Raw genomic sequence first — 19,985 nt, 5'->3', positions numbered from 1 at the left:
CCGCACACAGAAAGTGGAGGCTTGTGGGAGGTCCAGGGGGTCCCACTGGCACGCTAAACCTCCAGCTGCTCCCCACAGCTCCCAACCATTCCCCACCCCAGTCTGCTCAGACAGAGAAACAAAGGTGCCCACTGCAGAAAGGCTGTATCCGGCGGCCCTCGTCTGGGCTGGGTGCCAGGGAGTCGGAGAGGCCCCTCCATGATCCCAGGCAGAGATCCCTTGGGGGATGACAATGAGGGGCTGAGCTGGGGAACTGGTAGGACCTTTGGCATGGTTTTGCACTGGCCTCCCTTAGCGGGCATGTCTCCAAGGGCATGTGTAGGAGCAGCTGATAAGATTATCACCCTGGTAATGTCCTCTGTGAACGGGTCACCAGGGAAGCAAAGGGTGGGCAGCCTGAGCCCCCAACACCCGCCTAAAGACCCCAACCCCTCTCCAAGAGGCCCCTGGACACAATGACAGCAGTGAACACAGATAGACCTCATCTGAGCCAAGCATGCAAAAGCATGCCTCAGGAACTTGGCACTTTTTTTTTCTTAAGATGTATTTAGAGTGTTCTGTCTGCATTTACGCCTGCCAGAAGAGGGAATCAGTTCACATGATAGATGATTGTGATGACCTTTGGAAGAGCAGACAGTGCTCTTAACCGCTGAGCCATCTCTCCAGCCCTGGGAACTTGGCACTTGTGACACCGTCTCTCCGGTTCCCTTTTCCAGAGGTCTGTGTGGCACTTTCCCTCTCCCTGAAGCTGCAGGACCTCGGCATCCCATTCACTTCCCCTAATCACTCTTCCTGTTCCACTCGGGCATTGTATTTTATTCATTTGCTCTTCTGGCTCCAGGTGGAGGAAAGCTGGGGCCTGGTTGCCTTTTTGCTCCTTTGCGCACGTCACTGAGTGTGAACAGGCTCCCCTCAACGGCGGGTGGGAGCACCCGTTCACAAGCCCGGGGTGCCAGATGGGCTCTCGGGAAGTCTCACTCTTTGGGAATGCCTCAGGTGACCCTCTGAGATGGCATCCAGCCCCCACCCTGGCCTACCAGCCTCTGACCCCCAACACACTCAGACCCTGGGGGAGCTGTGGGACTTGGGGAGTCACAGATGGGGCGATGTCATCAGTGACAGCAGACAGCTGACTAAGACAGCTTGCCGACCTCTGCCAACGTGGGAAGGCCCCTTTGGCCTCTCCCTCACTGGCTTTCTCTTCTCTCTCTCAAGTCTTAGTGTTTTTATGCTATTTACATTTTCATGTGATTTGCTGATTTCATGTTGATTGATATTTAAATATTTCAACCTGTATGTTACAGGAACAATAAAATGAACAATTCAACTTACCCTTCACCCAAATTTAGCAACTTGGTACATTTGTTCTAGATAAATAGTTCAATGGATGGAGATAGATAGGTAGGTAGGTAGATAGATAGATAGATAGATAGGATAAATGATAGATCAGTAGATAGATGGATATAATGCATATATATATATCCAAATCAATAGATTGATGGATTGTCCAACCGATAAAGAGATTTTAATTTTGTTCTGACTGAATTATTTAGAAGACTTGTAGGTAGGAACTTTTGTTTGTTTGGATCTTGTGCGTCTCTCTCCTGGAGCCTCTCTCCTACAGCCCATGATAACTTGGAACTCCTAATCCTCCTGCCTCCATCTCCCAAATGCTGGGGTTACTGCCATGCCTGACAAGAAACGAGACTCTTTCTAACTCCATTCAGGCAGCTGCTGCCCATGAATAAGAGCATTTTTGACATAAATATGAACAGTTTAAAAAAAAAACACGAATGAGGAACATTAATAACTGTGAGAATGTATTTGAATTTTCCAGTTTTCCCACTGAAGTCCTTGCAGTCCGGGACCTGGTCTGGATGGCACCTTACACAAGATGGCACGTCTCTTGCACTCCTGTCGTCCTCTTTGTTTGTTCTGTCCTCTCTCACTTTCTTGACGTGTGCGTTTTGGGGAGCACATCTTATTTTGTGGATTTCCCCCTGCCGCTGCGATTAGATTCGGTTTGCTCACTTTGGGTAGGAACACGGAAGTGATGTGCAGGACATTGTCAGGTTGTGTCTCGTATTTAAGTCTGGACCATCTAGAAAAGAGCATATATATGGGTTTTGAGACGCCCGTTACGTGGGCCTGAATCCAGTCCCTGCCAAAACCTGAATACCTATAACCACTGCCTTGTCTACATCCGCAGACCCTGCCCGAGCCTGGGTTCACATACCTATTACCTGAGCCTGAGTCCACACAGACCTGATCCTGTGGCTAGATACCCACTATCCAAACCACCACAGTTTCTTCCAACAATCCTAACCTACTACACCCAACCACCCAAAGACAGTGCCTGCTCCCGCCAGCCTGAATTTGCAACAATTTTGTGGCCTTGTTCATCTCCAGCGTACAACGGCCAGACACACTGATGATGAAATAGTTTCCCCAGATCTCGCAGCCTTCAGATCCTACTCAGTTTCTGTATATTTGGGATGATTGTCTAGCTTGATCAAATTATTCTCTTACCACGTGAGCAACCCTGACGCCATCTCTCGGTGGTGAACACACAGGCCTCTACCTACAGGCTGGATCCGGACTGGGCAGAAGTATCTGAATATGCCTGGTGCCTCGGATGGACTGTAGCCCGAGGGGTGGGGACGGGAAAGCTGTGCAAAGCCACCTCAGGTGGATGGGAAACTCCTGGCATAATTCAAGGGCAAAGTCTAAAGGCAGGTGTGCGAGGACTCGGCCAGTCAGCAGTGCGTATCGGACTCAGCCTGAGGCACACGCGAGTGCTGCAGGCTTGTTTGAGAACAACGGTCAGATTTAATGTAGTTTTCTTTCCCTAAGAAAGAGGGAGAGACAAACACAAAGAGAACAGAAAGCAGATTACAAGGAGAAATTTGACCAAGAGTTTCCTGTATATATGCATTTCCAAGGCCTGATAAGGCTCAGGCTTCTGCTGTCTCCTTCTTCCTTATGCTGTTTTCTGTTTCAGGATTGAGGGCCTTCTGCTTTTCAAATGTTCATTTCAGGGCTGAGGATGTCATTCGGTAGTAGAGCCCCTGCCTAGAATCCCCCAGTGAGGGGCTGGGGTGTGGCTCAATGGTAGAGCCCCTGCCTAGAATTCCCCAATGAGGGATGGAGTGTGTGGTTCAGTGCCTAGTATCACAGTAACACACACACACACACACCCCAGCAGGGTGTTCCAAAGCTGGCTCAGTGGGTAAGGGCACATAATGCTCTCACCGAGGACTCCAGTTCAGTTCCCAGCCCCCATCATCAGGTGGCTCACAGCCACCTGTAACCCCAACTCCAGAGGACCCATCCCTCTCCTCTGGCCTCCCTGGACACCTACACACATTAGGGTGTACATGTGCGTATATCCTCCACACCCCTCTCCTCCGTGACGCTCTGCCCCAGACTGTGGGGCCAAGTGCCCAGGAGTTGAAATCTTTCAGCAGGGTGCTTCCGTCGCGTATCTGGTCACCACCACACCAAAGCAGCATTCCAGGCCTTACCGCCGACACCCGTAAGCCTCCACCTTGGCCCTGCGCTGTGACCATCTGATGATTCCCCCCCCCACTCTGCACGCCCATCAAGACAGGCTGTCTCCGAGAGCATTCGCCCTGTGCTCCGCATCGTGCAGCCTGGGCTGGCCCCGGGGAATGTTTGCGGAGCGTGTGGACCTGGCTGCGACCTTGACTTTGAGTACGCGTTTGAGACTTCCTGATAAGATAGTGGGCGCAGCGGTGCCCTTCACTCCTCCGTCGCCTGCAGGTACGGGAGGTTGAGGCAGACACCGGGCGGGCAAGGACCTTGCTGCTCGCTTCTTTTCAGGCTGGTCTCTCGCACAGGTGATGGCGAGGTTTGTCACCCCTACCCAAAGCCTGATAATCTGGCGGCCCAGGCTCCTGCACCCTGTCCCTCTCCTCCCGCCTTTGACCAGATTGGGAAGGTCCTGGGCAGAGCCCTCCTCCTCCTCCTCGGAGAAGTGCCTGGTTGCTTCTGGGTCTCAAGGTCATTATATGTAGACCCGGCTTTGTCTCCCTTCTCTGTCCACCGAGGTCCAGCATCCATCATCTCCCGTCTCTACATTCCAAAAGCCTAAGCCCCCACCCCCATACACCTACTCCCCACACTTGTCCAGAGGGAACACGTGACCATCTGAGTCACAGCACTCCGTGCTCAGAGCCCCGCTCTGACTACACCTCTCCAGCTGAGAGCCAAGTCCTTACAGAGTACCCAAGACCCAGTGGTATGGCCCTTTGTGCCTGCCTCTGGGTCCCCTCTTTCTCCTCTCCAGCTATGGTGTCCTTGACAATGCTGTTCCCACACAGAGCAGCAGCTGTGCCCACGGTTGCCACGGAAGAAGGAAAAGCCCTTCATTCCTGTCATCGTTTATGTAAAGGTCCTTGTACCCTCGGCTCCTTGATGTCTTTCGAAATACAGATTGCGCTCAGGGAACACGTCTGTAACCCCGACCCTTGTGAGGCTAAGCCAGGAGCATCTCAAATTCAAGGCTGACCTCGGCTACGTAGTAACACCACCTCAAAAATAAAATGCAAGCCTGGCATAGTGGGGCACGCCTTTGACCCTAGCACTCAGGAGGCAGAGGCAGGTGGATTTCTGTGAGTTCAAGGCCAGCCTGGTCAACATAATGGGTTCCAGGATAGCCAGAGCTACGTAGAAAGACACTGTCCAAAAAAAAAAAAAAAGTTTGTTTTCACCCTTATTCGTTTATCCGTGTGTGTGTGTGTGTGTGTGTGTGTGTGTGTGTGTGCATGTGTGTGCATGTGTGCGTGTGTGTGGCAGCACGGCACACTGCCAGCCCATGCTTATCCTAAATGCCGTGCTGTGGATTGAATCTGAAAAATCCCCCTATGGGTTCGTGTTTTATTCAGGTTGGCCCTGGCTTGTAGCACTGTCTTGAAGGCTGTGGAGCTTTCAGGAAGTGGGGCTTGGCCAAGAGAAGTGGGTCCCTTGTGACATAACTATGAAGGTTGTGCCGGGTCCTGTGTTCTCTGCTCCTGTGAGCCACGTGGCCCAGCTGCCGCCTCCCACTTCTGCCGCCGAAGACAGGGCCGAGCCTGGCTCCACTGCCCGGAACTCTCCGGAACTCTGAAATACACGCTTCCAAGCCCTCCTCCCACAAACTGCTCTGTTGGATGTTCTGTCTGACCAACAGACCAGTGACTGACAGGCTGTGAGGATGCAGCGAGACCATGAACTGGACGGCTCCGTGGGTGCATTTGAGGTAGGGGTAAATATGGAAGAGAGAATGGCCTGAGGCATGTGGAGGGCAGGGTTCAGAGATGCCATGGTGTCCTGGCTACCTCCGACAGGGGAAGCACAGAGGGGAGCTTATGGCCAGGGCCAGGGCTGTCTTGAGAGCAGAGAGAAGGCTGGAGAGAGAAGAGCAAGGCAGAAGAAAATACCTTTTGGGTCATAAGCAGGGGCTGGGAAGGGAATCTGGAACAGCCCGAGAGCCAGTGCGGTGGAGGGGGAAGGGAGAAGGGCCAGAAGGCTAGTGTAAGGGCTTTGATATTCATAAGGACACGTTACTCAGGACTGAGAAGCTTTGGTATGGAGCCACAGGTGAATGCCAAGGGAAGCCGGCCTTTCTCGTAGGTAGAAACCCATTTCACAGGTTTCTGATTGCCACCAGCAATCCTTCACTAGTCCTCGTCCTCTGGGGTTTGGGACCTAACACACAGGATATGACAAACTTATTGTAAAGTGGGAACTTCTTGGCGATGGTCCAGACGGTAAGAGCTTTTCTTCCGGAGGACCCAGGTTCAGTTCCCAGCATCCGTACGGTGGCTCGAGACCATCTGCAACTCTCCAGTCCCAGGAGACCCAACACGTACATCGCGCAGGTACATATACAAAGGCAAAAGCTCACACACGTGAACTAAAAATAAATATTTATGCATAGTTTATTACTTGCTTATTTCTGCGCTGAGAATGTAGCTTAGTTGCTGGAGTATTTGTGTAGCATGCATCAAGCTCTGGGCTCAGTCCCCAGCACCACACCACCCAGGCAGGGTGGCACACACCTGTAACCCTAGCACTCAGGAATTAGAGCTGGGAGGATCAGACGTTTAAAAGTCATCCTCAGCAATATAGAAAAGGTGGAGGCCAGCTTGGGCTACATTAGACTGTGTCTTAAATTTAAACCTCTGTCTCTCTCGTGTGTCTCTGTCTGTCTCTCTCACACACACACTTCTTAGAGTTCTTTTACATCCAATGTAACTCAATAATTTTTTTGAGATTTATTTCATTTTAAAATCTGTATGTATTGGGCTGGAGAGACGGCTCAGCGGTTAAGAGCACTGTCTGCTCTTCCAAAGGACCTGAGTTCAATTCCCAGCAACCACGGGTGGCTCACAACCATCTAGAATGAGATCTGGTGCCCTCTACTGGTGTGTACTGTATAATAACAAATACATCTTTAAAAAAATATCCACATGTGGGAATGTATATGGCCAAGTGCAGGTGTCTATGGAGCAGAGGAAAATGTCGGATCTTCTGGAGCTGGAGTTACAGCTATTGAGAACCTCTTGGCAGGGGTTCCGGGCCTGCAGAATTCTCTGCAAAAGCACCAGTGTTCAGGAAAATGTCGGATCTTCTGGAGCTGGAGTTACAGCTATTGAGAACCTCTTGGCAGGGGTTCTGGGCCTGCAGAATTCTCTGCAAAAGCACCAGTGTTCTTAAGCACTGAGCCATCTCTCCAGCCCAAGGTTCCTGTTTGTTTATTCTCCCAGAATAAGCGCTGGTGTTCAGGTTGGAACTTTCTTTTACATTTCCTTGGCTGCTGTTGTTTTTGGGAGAGGGAAGGTTCTGAGACAAGGATTCTCTGTGTGTAGTCCTGCCTGTCCTGGAACTCTCTCTCTCTGCAGACCAGGCTGGCCTCAAACTCAGAGATCCACCTGCCTCTGCCTCCCAAGTGCTGGGATTAAAGGCGCACTCACCACTGCCCCTGTCTTCTACATTTTCTTTTCATTTTTCTTTTAACACAAGGTTTCAAACTGGCCTCAAACTCTTTGTAGCCAGGGATGACTTTGAGCCTCTGGTTCTCCAGCCTTCATCTCCAGAATACTGGGAACACAAGGCAGGCCACCACATGCAGTTTCTGGGGTGCTACTGATGGAATCCAGAGTTCCCTGCACACTAGGCAAGCACTGCAGCCAGGGACACACACACACACACAACCGACCCCAGACATTCTCATGGCTCTGTCTTGCTCCAGGCTACAGCTCAGCTATTAGCTTCCCCAAGTTGCTCTATTCTCTCTTCCAAGTCTCCTGTTTCATTCCATTTGTCATACAAACCACTGTCCGGAAACATCGTCCAGTATGGTATCTCCCAGCCACAAAGGACGTGCTGCATCGACTTTTAATTCGGTAAAATCCTACATTGTACAATGTCCAGCATATTTGGCCAGCGGCTCCCACACCGGACAGGACAGACATTACTCTTGCCACTGAAGAGAGTCATTAGGCAGGCTGATGTCAAACCAACCTGTGACCTCATTCTTTTGCCATGTCCTTTCAATGTCACGTGAGACTTTTGGTTTTGTTTTGCTTTGAACACAGGTTCTCAAAGGTAGCACTGGCTGGCCTGAAATCTGCCACATAGACCAGGCTGGCCCAGATGCCCAGAGATCTGCCTGCTTCAGCCTTCTGAGAGCTGGGATTAAAGGCCTGTGGCTTCTAGTTGCTGGGATCTAAATGAAGAGCCTTGCACAGGCTAAGCAAGGACCTAACCACTGAACTAGAGAAGGATTTCTGCTGTTGTTTTTATTTTGTTGTAGCATTACTTGGGTTTTTTGCTAGTTTTTGAGGAAACCTCTTTAGTTCAAGCTGTTCTCAAACTCATGATCCTCCCGCCTCAGCCTCCTGCGTGCATTACATTATACTCATTTTGGTCTTCTGAGATAGAGTCTAACTATATAGCCCAAGCTGGCTTTAAAATCCTCATCCTCCTGCCATAGGCTCGAAAATGCTGGGATTACAGACATGCACTACTGTGACAGTTTGAAGGAGAAATGGTTCTAACATGCACAAGTATCTGAGCATGTGATCCCCAATTAGTGGCAGTTTTTGGAAGGTTTGAAACATTTATTTGTTTGCTTGTTTGTTTATTGATTTATTGGTTTGTCGAGGCAGTGTTTCTTTGTGTAGTCCTGGCTGTCCTGGACTTGCTTTGTAGACCAGGCTGGCCTCGAACTCAGAGATCTGCCTGCCTCTGCCTCCCTGAGTGCTGGGATTACAGGCGTGCACCACTGCACCTGGCTGGAACCTTGGTAGAGGAAGTATGACCCTGAAAAGATCTTACTCTCCTTATCTCATTTCTTCTCTTCTCCTTTTCCTTCCCTTCCTTCAACCTCCTTAACCCCACCTCCTTGTGTAGACAAAAATAGGCTCTTTGCTTCCTGCTCCTTCTGTGCCACGCTGTCCCTGCCATGATAGACTCCCCCTGTGGAACCACAAGCCTAAAACAAGTCTTTTATTCCTAAAGTTACTTCCGGAGTCACCAAAACAAGGCACCGTGCCGGTCTTCCCTTTACGCTAATCAGTAAAGAGGCACGCCTCATCCATCCGCCTTAGAACCGACCCGGACACTGCTGTCAGTGAATGAAGCCCCCCTCCCCACCGCGGCACCTGCAGAGCGGATCCACAGTGCCACGAGAGCAGGTGCCCGGGCACCCACATAGACAGCAAGTAAGCAGAAAAGCATCAACGGCCTCCAAATCTTTACTGCTCTTAACATGGCCGCCAGACTGGTCCCTCAGCACAGACAGCTGCTGATGTCCAAGGTCAGATGGGGCCTGCTGGGGGAGGTGGTCTTTCAGGACGATGTCATATTCTCTGTCTCGAGGATCAATGTGATAGAGCTGGCCATCACGACGAAGCCCACAAGGATGCTGGAGATGCTGAAGGCCAAGGCCAGCTTAGAGTTCCTCTGGGCTCTCCTCCAGTCCCCAACAGAGTTGGCTTCCCGGGTCTGTGGAGGCGAAGGCAAGCAGCAAAGGGGGAAAGGGTGAGGGGAGGGACATCCCTGGAGAATCCAGCATCAGGACCCGGTGGGGTGAGGAAGGAAGTGCAGCGCTCAGTCCCCAAAGGAAGGAGTAACCAGGAGGGTTCTAGGATGAGGGGGCGGGGCCAAGCAGGCCCCTGGAGTTGAAGGACCCTCGTGGGACAACGAGGCGGTCCTCCAAGGGGAGGACGGGAGCTGAGCGGCACCCACCTTAAGGGAGAACAGCAGGGCTGGGATGGCCAGCAGGATGCAGAAGCAGAAGGATGTGATAGACAGGCACAGATAATCCCTTGCCGGGGTAGGCAGGGCGATCAGCATGACTGGCCCTGACACAGGAAACCTCTGATAGGCCTGCTCCCCTGGCGTAGCCTGGAACTCCAGGTCCTCGATTTTGGCCCTAGCAACCATGGATCCTGGCCTAAGGCGGAGACACTGGGTCAGTAAACGCTGTACGTGGAGGGTAAAGAAGCCTCCGAGAAAAGAGGGCCAGAGCCGGGCCTGGTGGTCAGGAGCGTTGGAAGTTCAAGACCCACCTGGACTACAAAAGGTGCTGAAGGTCAGCCTGAGCAACTCTGTAAGAAAACCCTGCCTAAAAAAAGAAAAATAAAAACAAAGAGGCTGAAGTTTTAGCTCAGTGATAAAACATACAGCCAATAATATGCTGGGTGGTACAGCTTTGCAAGCATCTGGGCTCTACTGTATCGAGGAGATAAATAAATAAATAGTAAAGTGCCAAGCCAAACGATGTCATCCTAAGCCAGGGATGGGGCCTTATCCGGGGTCTCCCACACCTCCACGTTCCCATGGAATAGCCACACCGGTCCCACATCCCCTCCACGAGCTTCCTGGAATTCCCTCCCTGTCTCTCTCAATCATTTTTCCTTTTTTTTTTCTCTCTCTCTGTCTGTCTCTCTTGTCTCTGTCTCTGTCTCTCTCTCTCTCTCTCTCTCTCTCTCTCACACACACACACACACACACACACACACTTTCCTCCCTCATGGTCCATAACTCATCACAAACCCGAGGTCTGTAGCTCTGCCCTGCGCTTCTCTGGTCCTGAGATGACCTTGGCGGTCTGCGTCACTGGGCGTGGCCTCACGAGGACCCACCGCTTCATTGTGATTGGCCGCTGTCCAGTGGGTGTGCCTCCAGTGCTTGCATCTGATTGGCTCAATGCCTGTGAGGGGCATTATCCAGCCACACCTTTTTCTGCAAGCTCTTGTGATTGATGCTCTGAGCCGGGAGCCTAGGTTACAGTTAAGGGCCCCTTTGGTTATTTTCCTCCCACCTGAACTAATAAACTCAGTGTCCAGGGCATGGGTCGTAGTCCCAGGCTGGACGAGCAATCAGAATAGTGCTGGCGATCACATCAGCATAACATCCTGAGGTTTATGCCCAGGCTGGACGTCCGGGGCCACACAGTGAGTCAGGCCAACAAGATCCTGGCCCTCCTAGACTTCACAGTTCATGGGAGAGAAAAAAAGGGGGGGGGGAATCAAATCAATGAATAAAATTAACCGTGAGCCAAATCTGCTATGGTTTGAATTTAAAACGCTCCCCTCCCCAAGCTCACATTTTAAACATTTGGTCTCTTGGGTTTGTGGCGCTTTGTGAAAGCTATGGGACCCGGCAGGAGGAAGGAAGTCTCTAGGCTTCCTTTGAAGGTTGTTTCCCAGCTTTAGTTACAACTGTAGCTTCTGTTTCCTGCCCTGCTATCATTAATTCTGTCCGTTGTAAGGCGCTGAACAGCAGTGTTCTCCCAACATTCCTGCTTGGAGGGGGATAGAGCTCTTGAGCTTTGGCAGGTAAATAGAAAGTCACCTGCCTGAGGGAGCCAAGACTCCCAGGGGCTGCTCCCCAGAAGTTAAATAAAGAACCGTGGGAGGATTACGTACCCCAACTTACCGAACCAGGGCCTCCTGATACGGGTGATGGGAATTAAAACCAAGTTGAAACTGGGCATTTAATCCCAGCACCCAGGGAGGCAGAGGCAGGTGGATCTCTGTGCGTTCGAAGGCAGCCTGGTCTACAAAGCAAATCCAGGACAGCCATGGCTACACAGAGAAACCCTGTCTTGGAAAAACCAATCCATCAATCAATAAATAAAATCAAGTCATTGTTGGAGGGGGTCTCAGCAAGACTGAGGATGAAACAGGTTTATTGCAAGCAATCAGGTTGTTTACATTCTTATCGGAAAGAGTAGAATGGGGGTTGCCAGGAAGAATACAGTTGTAGTTGCCAGGATACAATGACGTTTGCAAGTGATACAGGGTACACAGGACTCACATCTAAGACTAATGGCTCTGCCAAAATGTAACAGGCCCCCGGACTTTAGCAGGTCCCAAGACCTTAGCACAACTGACTCCATGATGCAGGTGCTGTTCAGGTGTAAAAGTCAGCACGAAGACAGCACCACCTGCCAAAAAATGAAAACAGAGCTAATCCATCAAAGCCCACAGTTCTGGGGAAGACTCTAAATGCACTAACATCACTTTTCGGCTTCCGTAGTTCCACTTCTGCCTAACTGTTCTTGTTAGCTGACGTGTGTCAACCCAGAACTCGTTTTTTGTGTTTAAAAGGCTCAGGGCTACCCTGGGATCCCCAGCACCCAGTGTGGTCGCCGACTGGCTAATAAAGACTTTCTATTGGCTTAAACCTGTGTCCCAGCAGTCTCCTCTGTTGTCTCCCGACAACGCATGCTTCCCTGACGAGGGGGGAACGCAGAGGTACACAGTGACCTGAACACTCCACTGCCTGAGGGGGTGCCTCAGTTTCTCAGGAACTGGCAGCCATACAGTGCCTGTGGGGCCATGGACTCTAACCTGAAACATATATGACACAGGCCCCTCAGTGATTCCCTGAAGAAGGAGACTTTTCTGAAGCACTGCAGAGATATTTCTTGAATGTTTGAGCTGCCCGCAGGCTGGTGCAGAGGGCTCCCAGCTTGCAGCTTTATGTGTGTTTTTTCTTGTTCGGCTGCTTTGTAATCATTCCTGCTCCTCGTAAGTGATGCTTCACCCACACTCCTTGGAGCTTGTTGGAAGCCAGGTCTCAGCTCTCCTGTGGCACAGGTCCCAGGCTCGAGTCGATCCCCTGAAGAGTTAGCCAGATCTGCAGTTTTTAATGGTTGTTCTACATAGAACAACCATACTCTTGCCCACTGGTCACCAGTGGGTTAAATTTGCTTGGTGGAATTCTCTGTAACAAGCATTTCTTACAGAAACTGAACTGATGCTCAGAGTGGCAAACGCCTCGTTTCCCGAGGCAGAGTGGGAGAGGATCTGGCTGCCGTAACAGCTTGCAGCCTGTGCTGTTCCGATATATATATATATACATACGTGAAAATATATATGGACATATACACATATGTGTGTGTGTTTCGAATGTCTGTGCACCACATATGTGCAGTGCTAGAGGATACCAGAAAAAAAAAAAAAAGGGTATTGGATCCCCTGGATTTGGAGTTACACACAGTTGTGAGGCACCATGTGTATGCTGGGAACTCAGTTTCACTGCAAAAAGCAACAAGTGTTCTTGACCAAAGAGACATACCTCCTGCCCTAGTTTTTCTTCCCTTTCTTTAATGACAAGAGCTCACTATGTAGCCCAAGGTGGCCTGTAACTCTCCATGCAGACCAGACTGGCTTCAATTTCACACAGATCCACTGGCTTCTGCCTCAAAAGTGCTGGGATCAAAGGTGTGCACCGCCACACCCATCACGTAGGCTAGCGGCAACTAGTCTAATTCTAATCATCATTAGTAACCCCAATAAAAAAATGCACTGGTCACCAAGGTGGACTCTGATGCAGTCATTACTTTGGTCTGCGATGGGTTTCCTGTGGTGAGTAGGTGTATTGGAACGTATACACTTTACCCTTGTTCATTCAAATGCTGATTTCTCTCCCCCACTCTCTGGTTTCAATCTGGACATTGCATTGTGATACTTATTCTAAGCATCACCTGTCTCAACTTTGTGCAAACATGCCAAAATAAAGCAACCAGCCACAATGTTGAGCAATGGAGAGGAAGCAGGAAGAGAGGGAGGACCCAGAGGACAGGAAGGTGGGAGGCAGAGGAGGAGGGGAGAAGGGAGAGAGCTGGGAGAACAGAGAGCAGAGATCTTGGAACAACGTGGAGAGATGGACTGGACCTAATATATCACAAAGAACAAGTAAAATGTGGGAAATCTAAATGGTGGAAACTACGTGGGCCTGGAGGTTTAGGATGGAACAACTATTGCCCAGCATTGTGCTCTAGGTTAATTAAATAAATCCCAGTCTCTGTGTGGTGATTTAGTTATATAGCTCTTCAGGATTAACGGCAGCTTTACCAGAAGATATAGCGATAGTAAATATTAATCGTCACTTACAGCATAGGTGTGTGCATTGTGTGTCCCCAGAAAACGTCTGTCACACAGGGCTGCCACGGTGGACCCCCTGAAGCTGTGAGCCAAAATGAATCCGCCCTCAGGTTTTTGTTTTTTTTTTTTATTGAGTGTTTTTGTCATGTGGGTGTAAAATTAGCACAGGGCTGTGAGGGGTTAATTAGAAAGAGGGAGGGATGGACTCTGGAGGGATGTGAGAGCCTGGGGAGCAGGAGCGGGTGGGCACAAACATCATCCTGGGAAAGGAATGTGTGAACTGAGACAGGAAGCACAAGAGGAACCAGCCTTGACAGGGTTCCAGGCAAGGGAGGACGAGCAAGTGTAAAGGCTCTGAGGTAGGGAGTGAGTTGGCAACAGCGGGAAGAGAGACAAAAACAGGAGCTGCGTCACAACCGATTCTAGATACCCGAACAGCACATGTCACAGGTTCACACGCACACACACACACACATGCACGACTGAGAACAGGTGTCTAGATCAGGGTTTCTGTTGCTGCAACAAAACAGCATGACCGAGAAGCAGGTTGTGGAGGAGAGGGTCTGTTCGGGCTCACACCTCCAGATCATAGTTCGTCACTGGAGGAAGTCAGGAACTCAGGCAGGGCTGGAACCTGGAGGCCAGAGCTGATGCAGAGGCCGTGGAGGGGCGCTGCTTCCGGGCTTGCTTTCCTTGGCCTGCTCAGCCTGCTTTCCTAGAGAACGCAGGACCACCAGCTCAGGATGTCATCACTCACAGCAGGCTGGGCCCTCCCTCATTGATCACTTGCTGAGCAAATGCCTTACGGCTGGATCTCATGAAGGCGTTTCTCAGTTGAGGTCACTTCTTCTCTGATGACTCTAGCTTATATCAAGTTGACGCAAAACCAGCAGCACAATTGACCCCTTGACAACTTGACACATGAACACATCAGTATTAAGCCAAAACCCTTCCTTTCTTATTCATCCTCAAGGTCTCACATGATAAACAAATAACTTTGAAAGTCCCGCAGTCTTTACAAATTCAAACACAATTTTCAGTCCCTTTAAAATATCCAATCTTTTTTGAAAACTGAAGTCTTTTAAAATTCAAAGTCTCTCAACTGTGGGCTCCAGTAAAATACTTTCTTACTTCAAAAGGGGGGGAAAAATTCAGGACACAGTCACAATAAAATCAAAGCAAAAACAAACGCCAACCGTCCCATGTCTGGGAACCACTCGTGATCTTCTGAACCAGAACCACACAATCTTAAATAAAAATAGCAGTGGGCCTGACAGAGTCTCTAAACTTCACTTGGGAACCTCACAAGCAAGCCTCCATCTTCTGCACCGCTCTTGACATTCTTATCTTCCAAGCTCCTATGGGACATCCTGCGGAACTCTCAACATTCAGTGGAACGTTCAGTGGTTCTTCTAGCCCAAAGTTCCAAAGTCACAGCAATACCCCACTCCTGGTACCGACTTCTGTCTTAGTTAGGGTTTTATTGCTGTGGCGAGACGCCATGACCACGGCAACTCTTAGGAAGGAAACATTTAAATGGGGCTGGCTCACAGTTTTAGAGGTTCAGCCAGCCCACTACCGTCATGATGAGAAACGTGGTGGCGCACAGGCAGACACGGTGCAGGAGAAGGACCTGAGCGTTCTACATCTTGATCCACGGGGAGCAGGGACTGATGACACCCTCCCCAGACCTGAGCCTGTAAGATCTCAAAGCCCACCTCCACAGTGGCACACTTCCTCCAACAAGGCCACACTTCCCAAAAGTGCACTCACAGACATGAGTCTATGGGGCAAGATATCGGGGATGGTGGGAGGGGGGTCAGGCGTGGGGAATAAAGAAGAGAAGAGCAAAAGCTGGGACCAGGTGGTATCGCATAAACTGATGACCTACGCCAAGCAAGTTTATCATGAAGGGTCAGAGGGAGACCGGGACAGAGTTGGGAGGAAGCTAAATCGGGCAACTTTGGCAAGGAGAACACAGGATGTACAAGACAAAGCTATCTTAGGACTGACAACCACAGCCCTTTAGGGGAAAAAAGCTGGTTTCCGAGGAACTGGAACCCGTACTCTTTCAAGGCCCTGGCCCTAGCCTCAGACCAACCTTGCCAAGTCCGCTACTGGGCAAGGACGCTAAGTCTCATTTGTCCTTTCACTGGGGCCTCTGAGAAAGCCTGGGATCAGTCTGGCTCGCAACACGTGAAAGACTGTGAGCTCAGATGCCAGTGAGGTGAAAACACCTCATCACCTGCAAAAAAAATAAAAAATAAAAATAAACTAAGCGGGTGCTAAAGAGATAGCTCAGTTTGGGGGTCTCTGCACCCTCCACGGCAGAACGACAACTGTGGGAGCCAAGAAGGCAACTGCACAGTTCAACACGACTGCATAGGTGGTATCTGTTCTGACTTCGGCAGTCTGACCCCAAGTGGTTTTTATTGGAAGTGTATCTAAGCAGAACACGATTTGCCGAATACTTTTCTGGTAATAATTAGCTCAGTCACGAACACACAAGAAAGCGTACGTACGTTTCCACAAGGAACAAAGTAGGCCAAATAAAGATCAGGTGTGACCCTCAAAACTCTTTCTAAAGACCTGAGACACCTTCTACAGCTTCTCTGGGTTGACTGAGAGAAACAAGCTTGCCATGAGGGTCTGAGGGAGGCTCCTGTCTGGTGTGGCAGGTCTCCATGCTAGAACGAACACCCACTCCCAGCCTTCTGGGGGACATCAAGTATTGGATTCCTTCCCTTGAAGGAATAACCCTGTGTACAAAGATCCCAGGTTCCTTTAGCTCTGCACGTGCTACCACAAGGAACTCCATGCCTTCTGCAGCTTAGGAGTTGAGGACACCCGCTACTCTCGCAGAGGACCTGGGTTTTAGTCCCAGTACCCACATGGTGGCTAAAAAAAAAAAAAATCTGTAAGATCTGTAACTCTAGTTCCAGAGACTCCAGCACCCTCTTCTGGCCTCCACAGCCCTGCATATTTTTGTCACGCAGATACACATGCAGACAAAAAACACCATACACAAAAAATAAAAAGAAATGACGATTCAAAAAGGGGGTGGAAGTTAAAAATAAAAAGGTGAGAGCTGCCTGTCCTAGTGTGCTTACTAGCATAGTCTGGTTTCTTTCACACTCTTCGAACAAAAGGAATTGCCTTGCTGAACTGTTTTCACTGTTCCTGTGTTCCTCTGTAAACACAAAGAATATTCCTCGTTTTTAACCTTGTTTGCTGAAAGCAGCCAACAGGTTGAAAACTCCCTTCAAAATAAATATCCACTATTAAAGTTATTAGCAACATATGAGGAGAGAGTGATGGCATGTTTGCAGTTCTGAACCCTGTTCTGGATTACTGGAGAGATGGGAAAGTAATTTTTTCCCCGTGTGTGGTGGTTCCATCCTCGTTCCCGTGAGAATGACTCCCCGTAGCCTTGTATGTTTGAGTGCTTAGTCAGCAGTTAGTGGAACTGTTTGGGAAGGATTAGGAGGTGTGGTCTTGTTGAAGAAAGGGTGTCCTGGGGGTGAGCTTAGAGATCTCAGAAGCCCATGCCAGCCCCCGCTGCTTCTCTAAAGCCTTTAAATCATATATGAGCTCTCAACTGCCTCTCCCACACATGCCTGGCAGCTGCCATGCTCCCTGCCATGACTGTAATGGGCAAACCCACTGAAAGTGTAATGTGTAAGCCAAATAAACCCTCTCCTCCCCCAGACTGGTTTGGTCAGTGTTTAATTACACCGACAAGAGAAGCAAAACAGGATAGAAATACAACCAAGAATTGATTTTAAATAACTTTAATTATTTTTATTAGTACATGCTGGATTTATAGACCTGGTTTTTGTTTGTTTGTTTGTTTTTGGTTTTTTTTATGTCTGTGTACTCAGGGACACATAAAAAACCTCTCCTGTGGAGCTGGAGAGATGGCTCCCTGCATAATTAAGGTGATTTGAGTGAGAGTGTCCCCACAGGCGAATGATATGTTCAGACACTTGTTCCCCGGGTGGTGGTGCTGTTTGGGGAGATTGTGGAACCTTTAGGAGGTGCAGCCTGGATGAGGAAGCAGGCTTGGAGAGTTTACAGCCTCACACACACACACACACACACACACACACACACACAAACACGCACACACACCTCTGCTTCCTGTGTGTAGATAAAATGTGATCGGCTAGCTTCCTGCTCCTTCTGCCTCCATACGATGCCTTCATTATGCAGGGAGAAAAAGACAAGAAGGAAGGAAGGAAGGAAGGAAGGAAGGAAGGAAGGAAGGAAGGAAGGAAGGGGAAAATGATCAGTAATAGTCAGAGGTGGTGGCACGCACCTTGAACCCAGCACTCGGGTGGCAAAGACAGGAGACTGATTTTGAGGCCAGCCTGGTCTACAGAGGGAGTTCCAGGCCATCCAGAGCTGAACAGTACAACAGCAAAAAAGATTAGTCACTATTTCCAGAGCTCGGTCCTCAACCTCCAGGGCAGCCAGCCCCTTCCGACCGCTGCATCCCAGAATTGAACCCAGCAGGTAGATGGTGTCCTGGCTCTGCAGTCATCGCTAGACCCCAGACTGGTCCACCCAACTCACTCCAAAGAGTTAATTTTCTGTGCTGTTTGCATTTTTAACAAAACAGTGGGGGACTGGAGCCAGTGAGCTATACCTACGTTTAAGTGGCATTCCACGTTAAGACAGCCCTTCCAGCCATGATACAGCCCAGGGAGCATGTCTGCAATCCTGGCACTTCAGAAGGCAGCGGGTCAGGACAGCAGAGTCATCCGTGGCTGTGAACTGAGTTCCAGGCCAGCCTGGTATAACGGAAGTTTGGGGTTCTTGGTAAACTCAGTCATGTTATGTGAACACTTTTCGGTTTTAATCCCGTCTGTGTGGGATTTCAGTCGGAGTTTAGTTTGTCCACAGCTAACTGTTAACTGTGGGGCGTGGCTTTTGCCAGGCTCACAGAGAGGGGCGTGGCCTAGGACTCAAGTATAAATATGAGAGCCTAGAACGAGGCGGCCTGGCGTTCCTTGTCGGCGTGTGGCCTGTAGCAGTTTGGAGAGACCCGAGAGACAGACAGACAGACAGAGAGAAACCGCTCTGAGGCGCAGCGGCTTGAAGACTACTTGCCTATGATGTCTGCTCTTGATGGAGAGTGGCAGATCCCCCCAAAGACCCTTCGACTCTCAACAGCCGGGAGAAGTAAAGGGGCCCCTCTCCCCACTAACCTTCTCTCTCCCACTAGGGTTGGGAGGTTGAAAGGGAGGTTGAGGCCTAAACACCCCCAATAAAGTTTTAAAAACAAGTGCTACAGCCTGGAATGTATGAAATATTTTCTCAAATGCTGGGATTGTGGGTGTCCACACCTCACCGGACTCTTATTTATTTATTGGCAGGATTTTATTTATTAAGACCCGCAGGCAGTCTTGAACTTGCTGTGTAAGCTAGGCTGTCTCAAACTGACCCTCTATTTATTTAGAGACAGGGTCTCACTATGTAGTCCTGGAGCTGGCTGTGTAGACGACTGACCTTGAATTTACAAAGATTTACGTGCCTAGGTCTCTTAAGCTTTCTTACAGACTTATCTACCCGCTTCTCGGAAGACCTCCCTGCTCCATCTCTCCCCACTCTGCAGAAAAGACAGGAAAGAGGCTCCACCATCCTGGGCCCCAAGCGCCTGAAAGCAGCGCGACCACGCCCACCTCTTGAGGACAGCCAATCAGGACTGGAGATGCTCTTCCCTCCATTGTGAAGAATGGCCTCTGACAGGGCAGCGTTTAGGATTCCGGGTAGCGCCCGGGAAGGCGCGGTGGCTCTGTGTCGGTGAGTAAAAAGATCATGGCTACACCCGCACCTGCCAAGACTTCTAAGAAGCCGCTGGGCCGTGAACAGACTTCCGAAGAGAAAGCATTTTACGCCCGGAATCACTTCGTCATGACGGTCCTCGCCCTGATCCTTTTCCCACCCTTGGGATTGGGAGGCCTCTACTTCGGTCGCAAGGTAACACTCTTCCCTGGACACTGCGTCCTGCCCGCCGCTTGCCACCTGCAAATGCTCCTGTCCCCTAGGTCTCCGGTCGGGCTCTCCCCACGGTAGCTCTAGGCCTCCTACCCTCCTTCCAAGGACCTCTGGCCTCAGAAACCCATACCCATGCCCCCGCCCTTACAGACCGACGAGGCCAACAAACGCAGCGAGTGGGAAGACGCTTACCACAACTCAACTCGGACTATATTTTTTGATGTATTCGGCATAATGATCGGTTTGGGCCTCATTTACATATTCGTCCTAGTTTTATGAAGCCTAGACCCAACAGCCACCCACGTAGACACTGACCAGCCACCAAGAAGAAACTCAGAGCTTCAGACATCCCGCTCGCCAAGAACCGAATGACTCAACATCCCAAAAGTCCCAGAGGCCCCTGCCTGCACTCGGTCACCTCATTCTCATTGGGCCTCCACAGCTGTCTCCATCCACCTTGGAGACCCACAACTCAAGAACTACGTCAGCATAAGCTGCTCTTCCATGAAAAGAAGAAATCGTATTTCTTAGCCCAATAAACTTGAAGGGAATATTCCGGCTTCTCCTGTGTTCATGAGG

The 19,985-nt window shown here is 50.1% G+C and overlaps 1 protein-coding gene and 1 long non-coding RNA gene across 2 annotated transcripts; one reads left to right on the top strand and one right to left on the bottom strand.

Moving 5' to 3' along the window:
* Positions 1 to 1,798: 1,798 nt before the first annotated feature.
* Positions 1,799 to 2,618, bottom strand: LOC132647030 (uncharacterized). The gene is made up of 2 exons (XR_009585318.1): positions 2,530 to 2,618; positions 1,799 to 2,101 (listed from the first exon to the last, which is right to left on the bottom strand). It is a non-coding gene; the product is annotated as an uncharacterized LOC132647030 (long non-coding RNA).
* Positions 2,619 to 19,226: 16,608 nt separating this feature from the next.
* Pmis2 (PMIS2 transmembrane protein) lies at positions 19,227 to 19,685 on the top strand. The gene is made up of 2 exons (XM_060366324.1): positions 19,227 to 19,388; positions 19,557 to 19,685. Exons 1-2 carry the CDS (start codon positions 19,227 to 19,229, stop codon positions 19,683 to 19,685), a joined length of 291 nt encoding a protein of 96 aa, XP_060222307.1.
* The last annotated feature ends 300 nt before the right edge of the window (positions 19,686 to 19,985 follow it).

Source organism: Meriones unguiculatus, chromosome 14 (assembly GCF_030254825.1).
Source record: "Meriones unguiculatus strain TT.TT164.6M chromosome 14, Bangor_MerUng_6.1, whole genome shotgun sequence".
Classification (NCBI taxonomy): domain Eukaryota; kingdom Metazoa; phylum Chordata; class Mammalia; order Rodentia; family Muridae; genus Meriones; species Meriones unguiculatus.
Note: the sequence above shows the minus strand (reverse complement) of the source record. Positions and strands in the feature narration are given on the sequence as shown.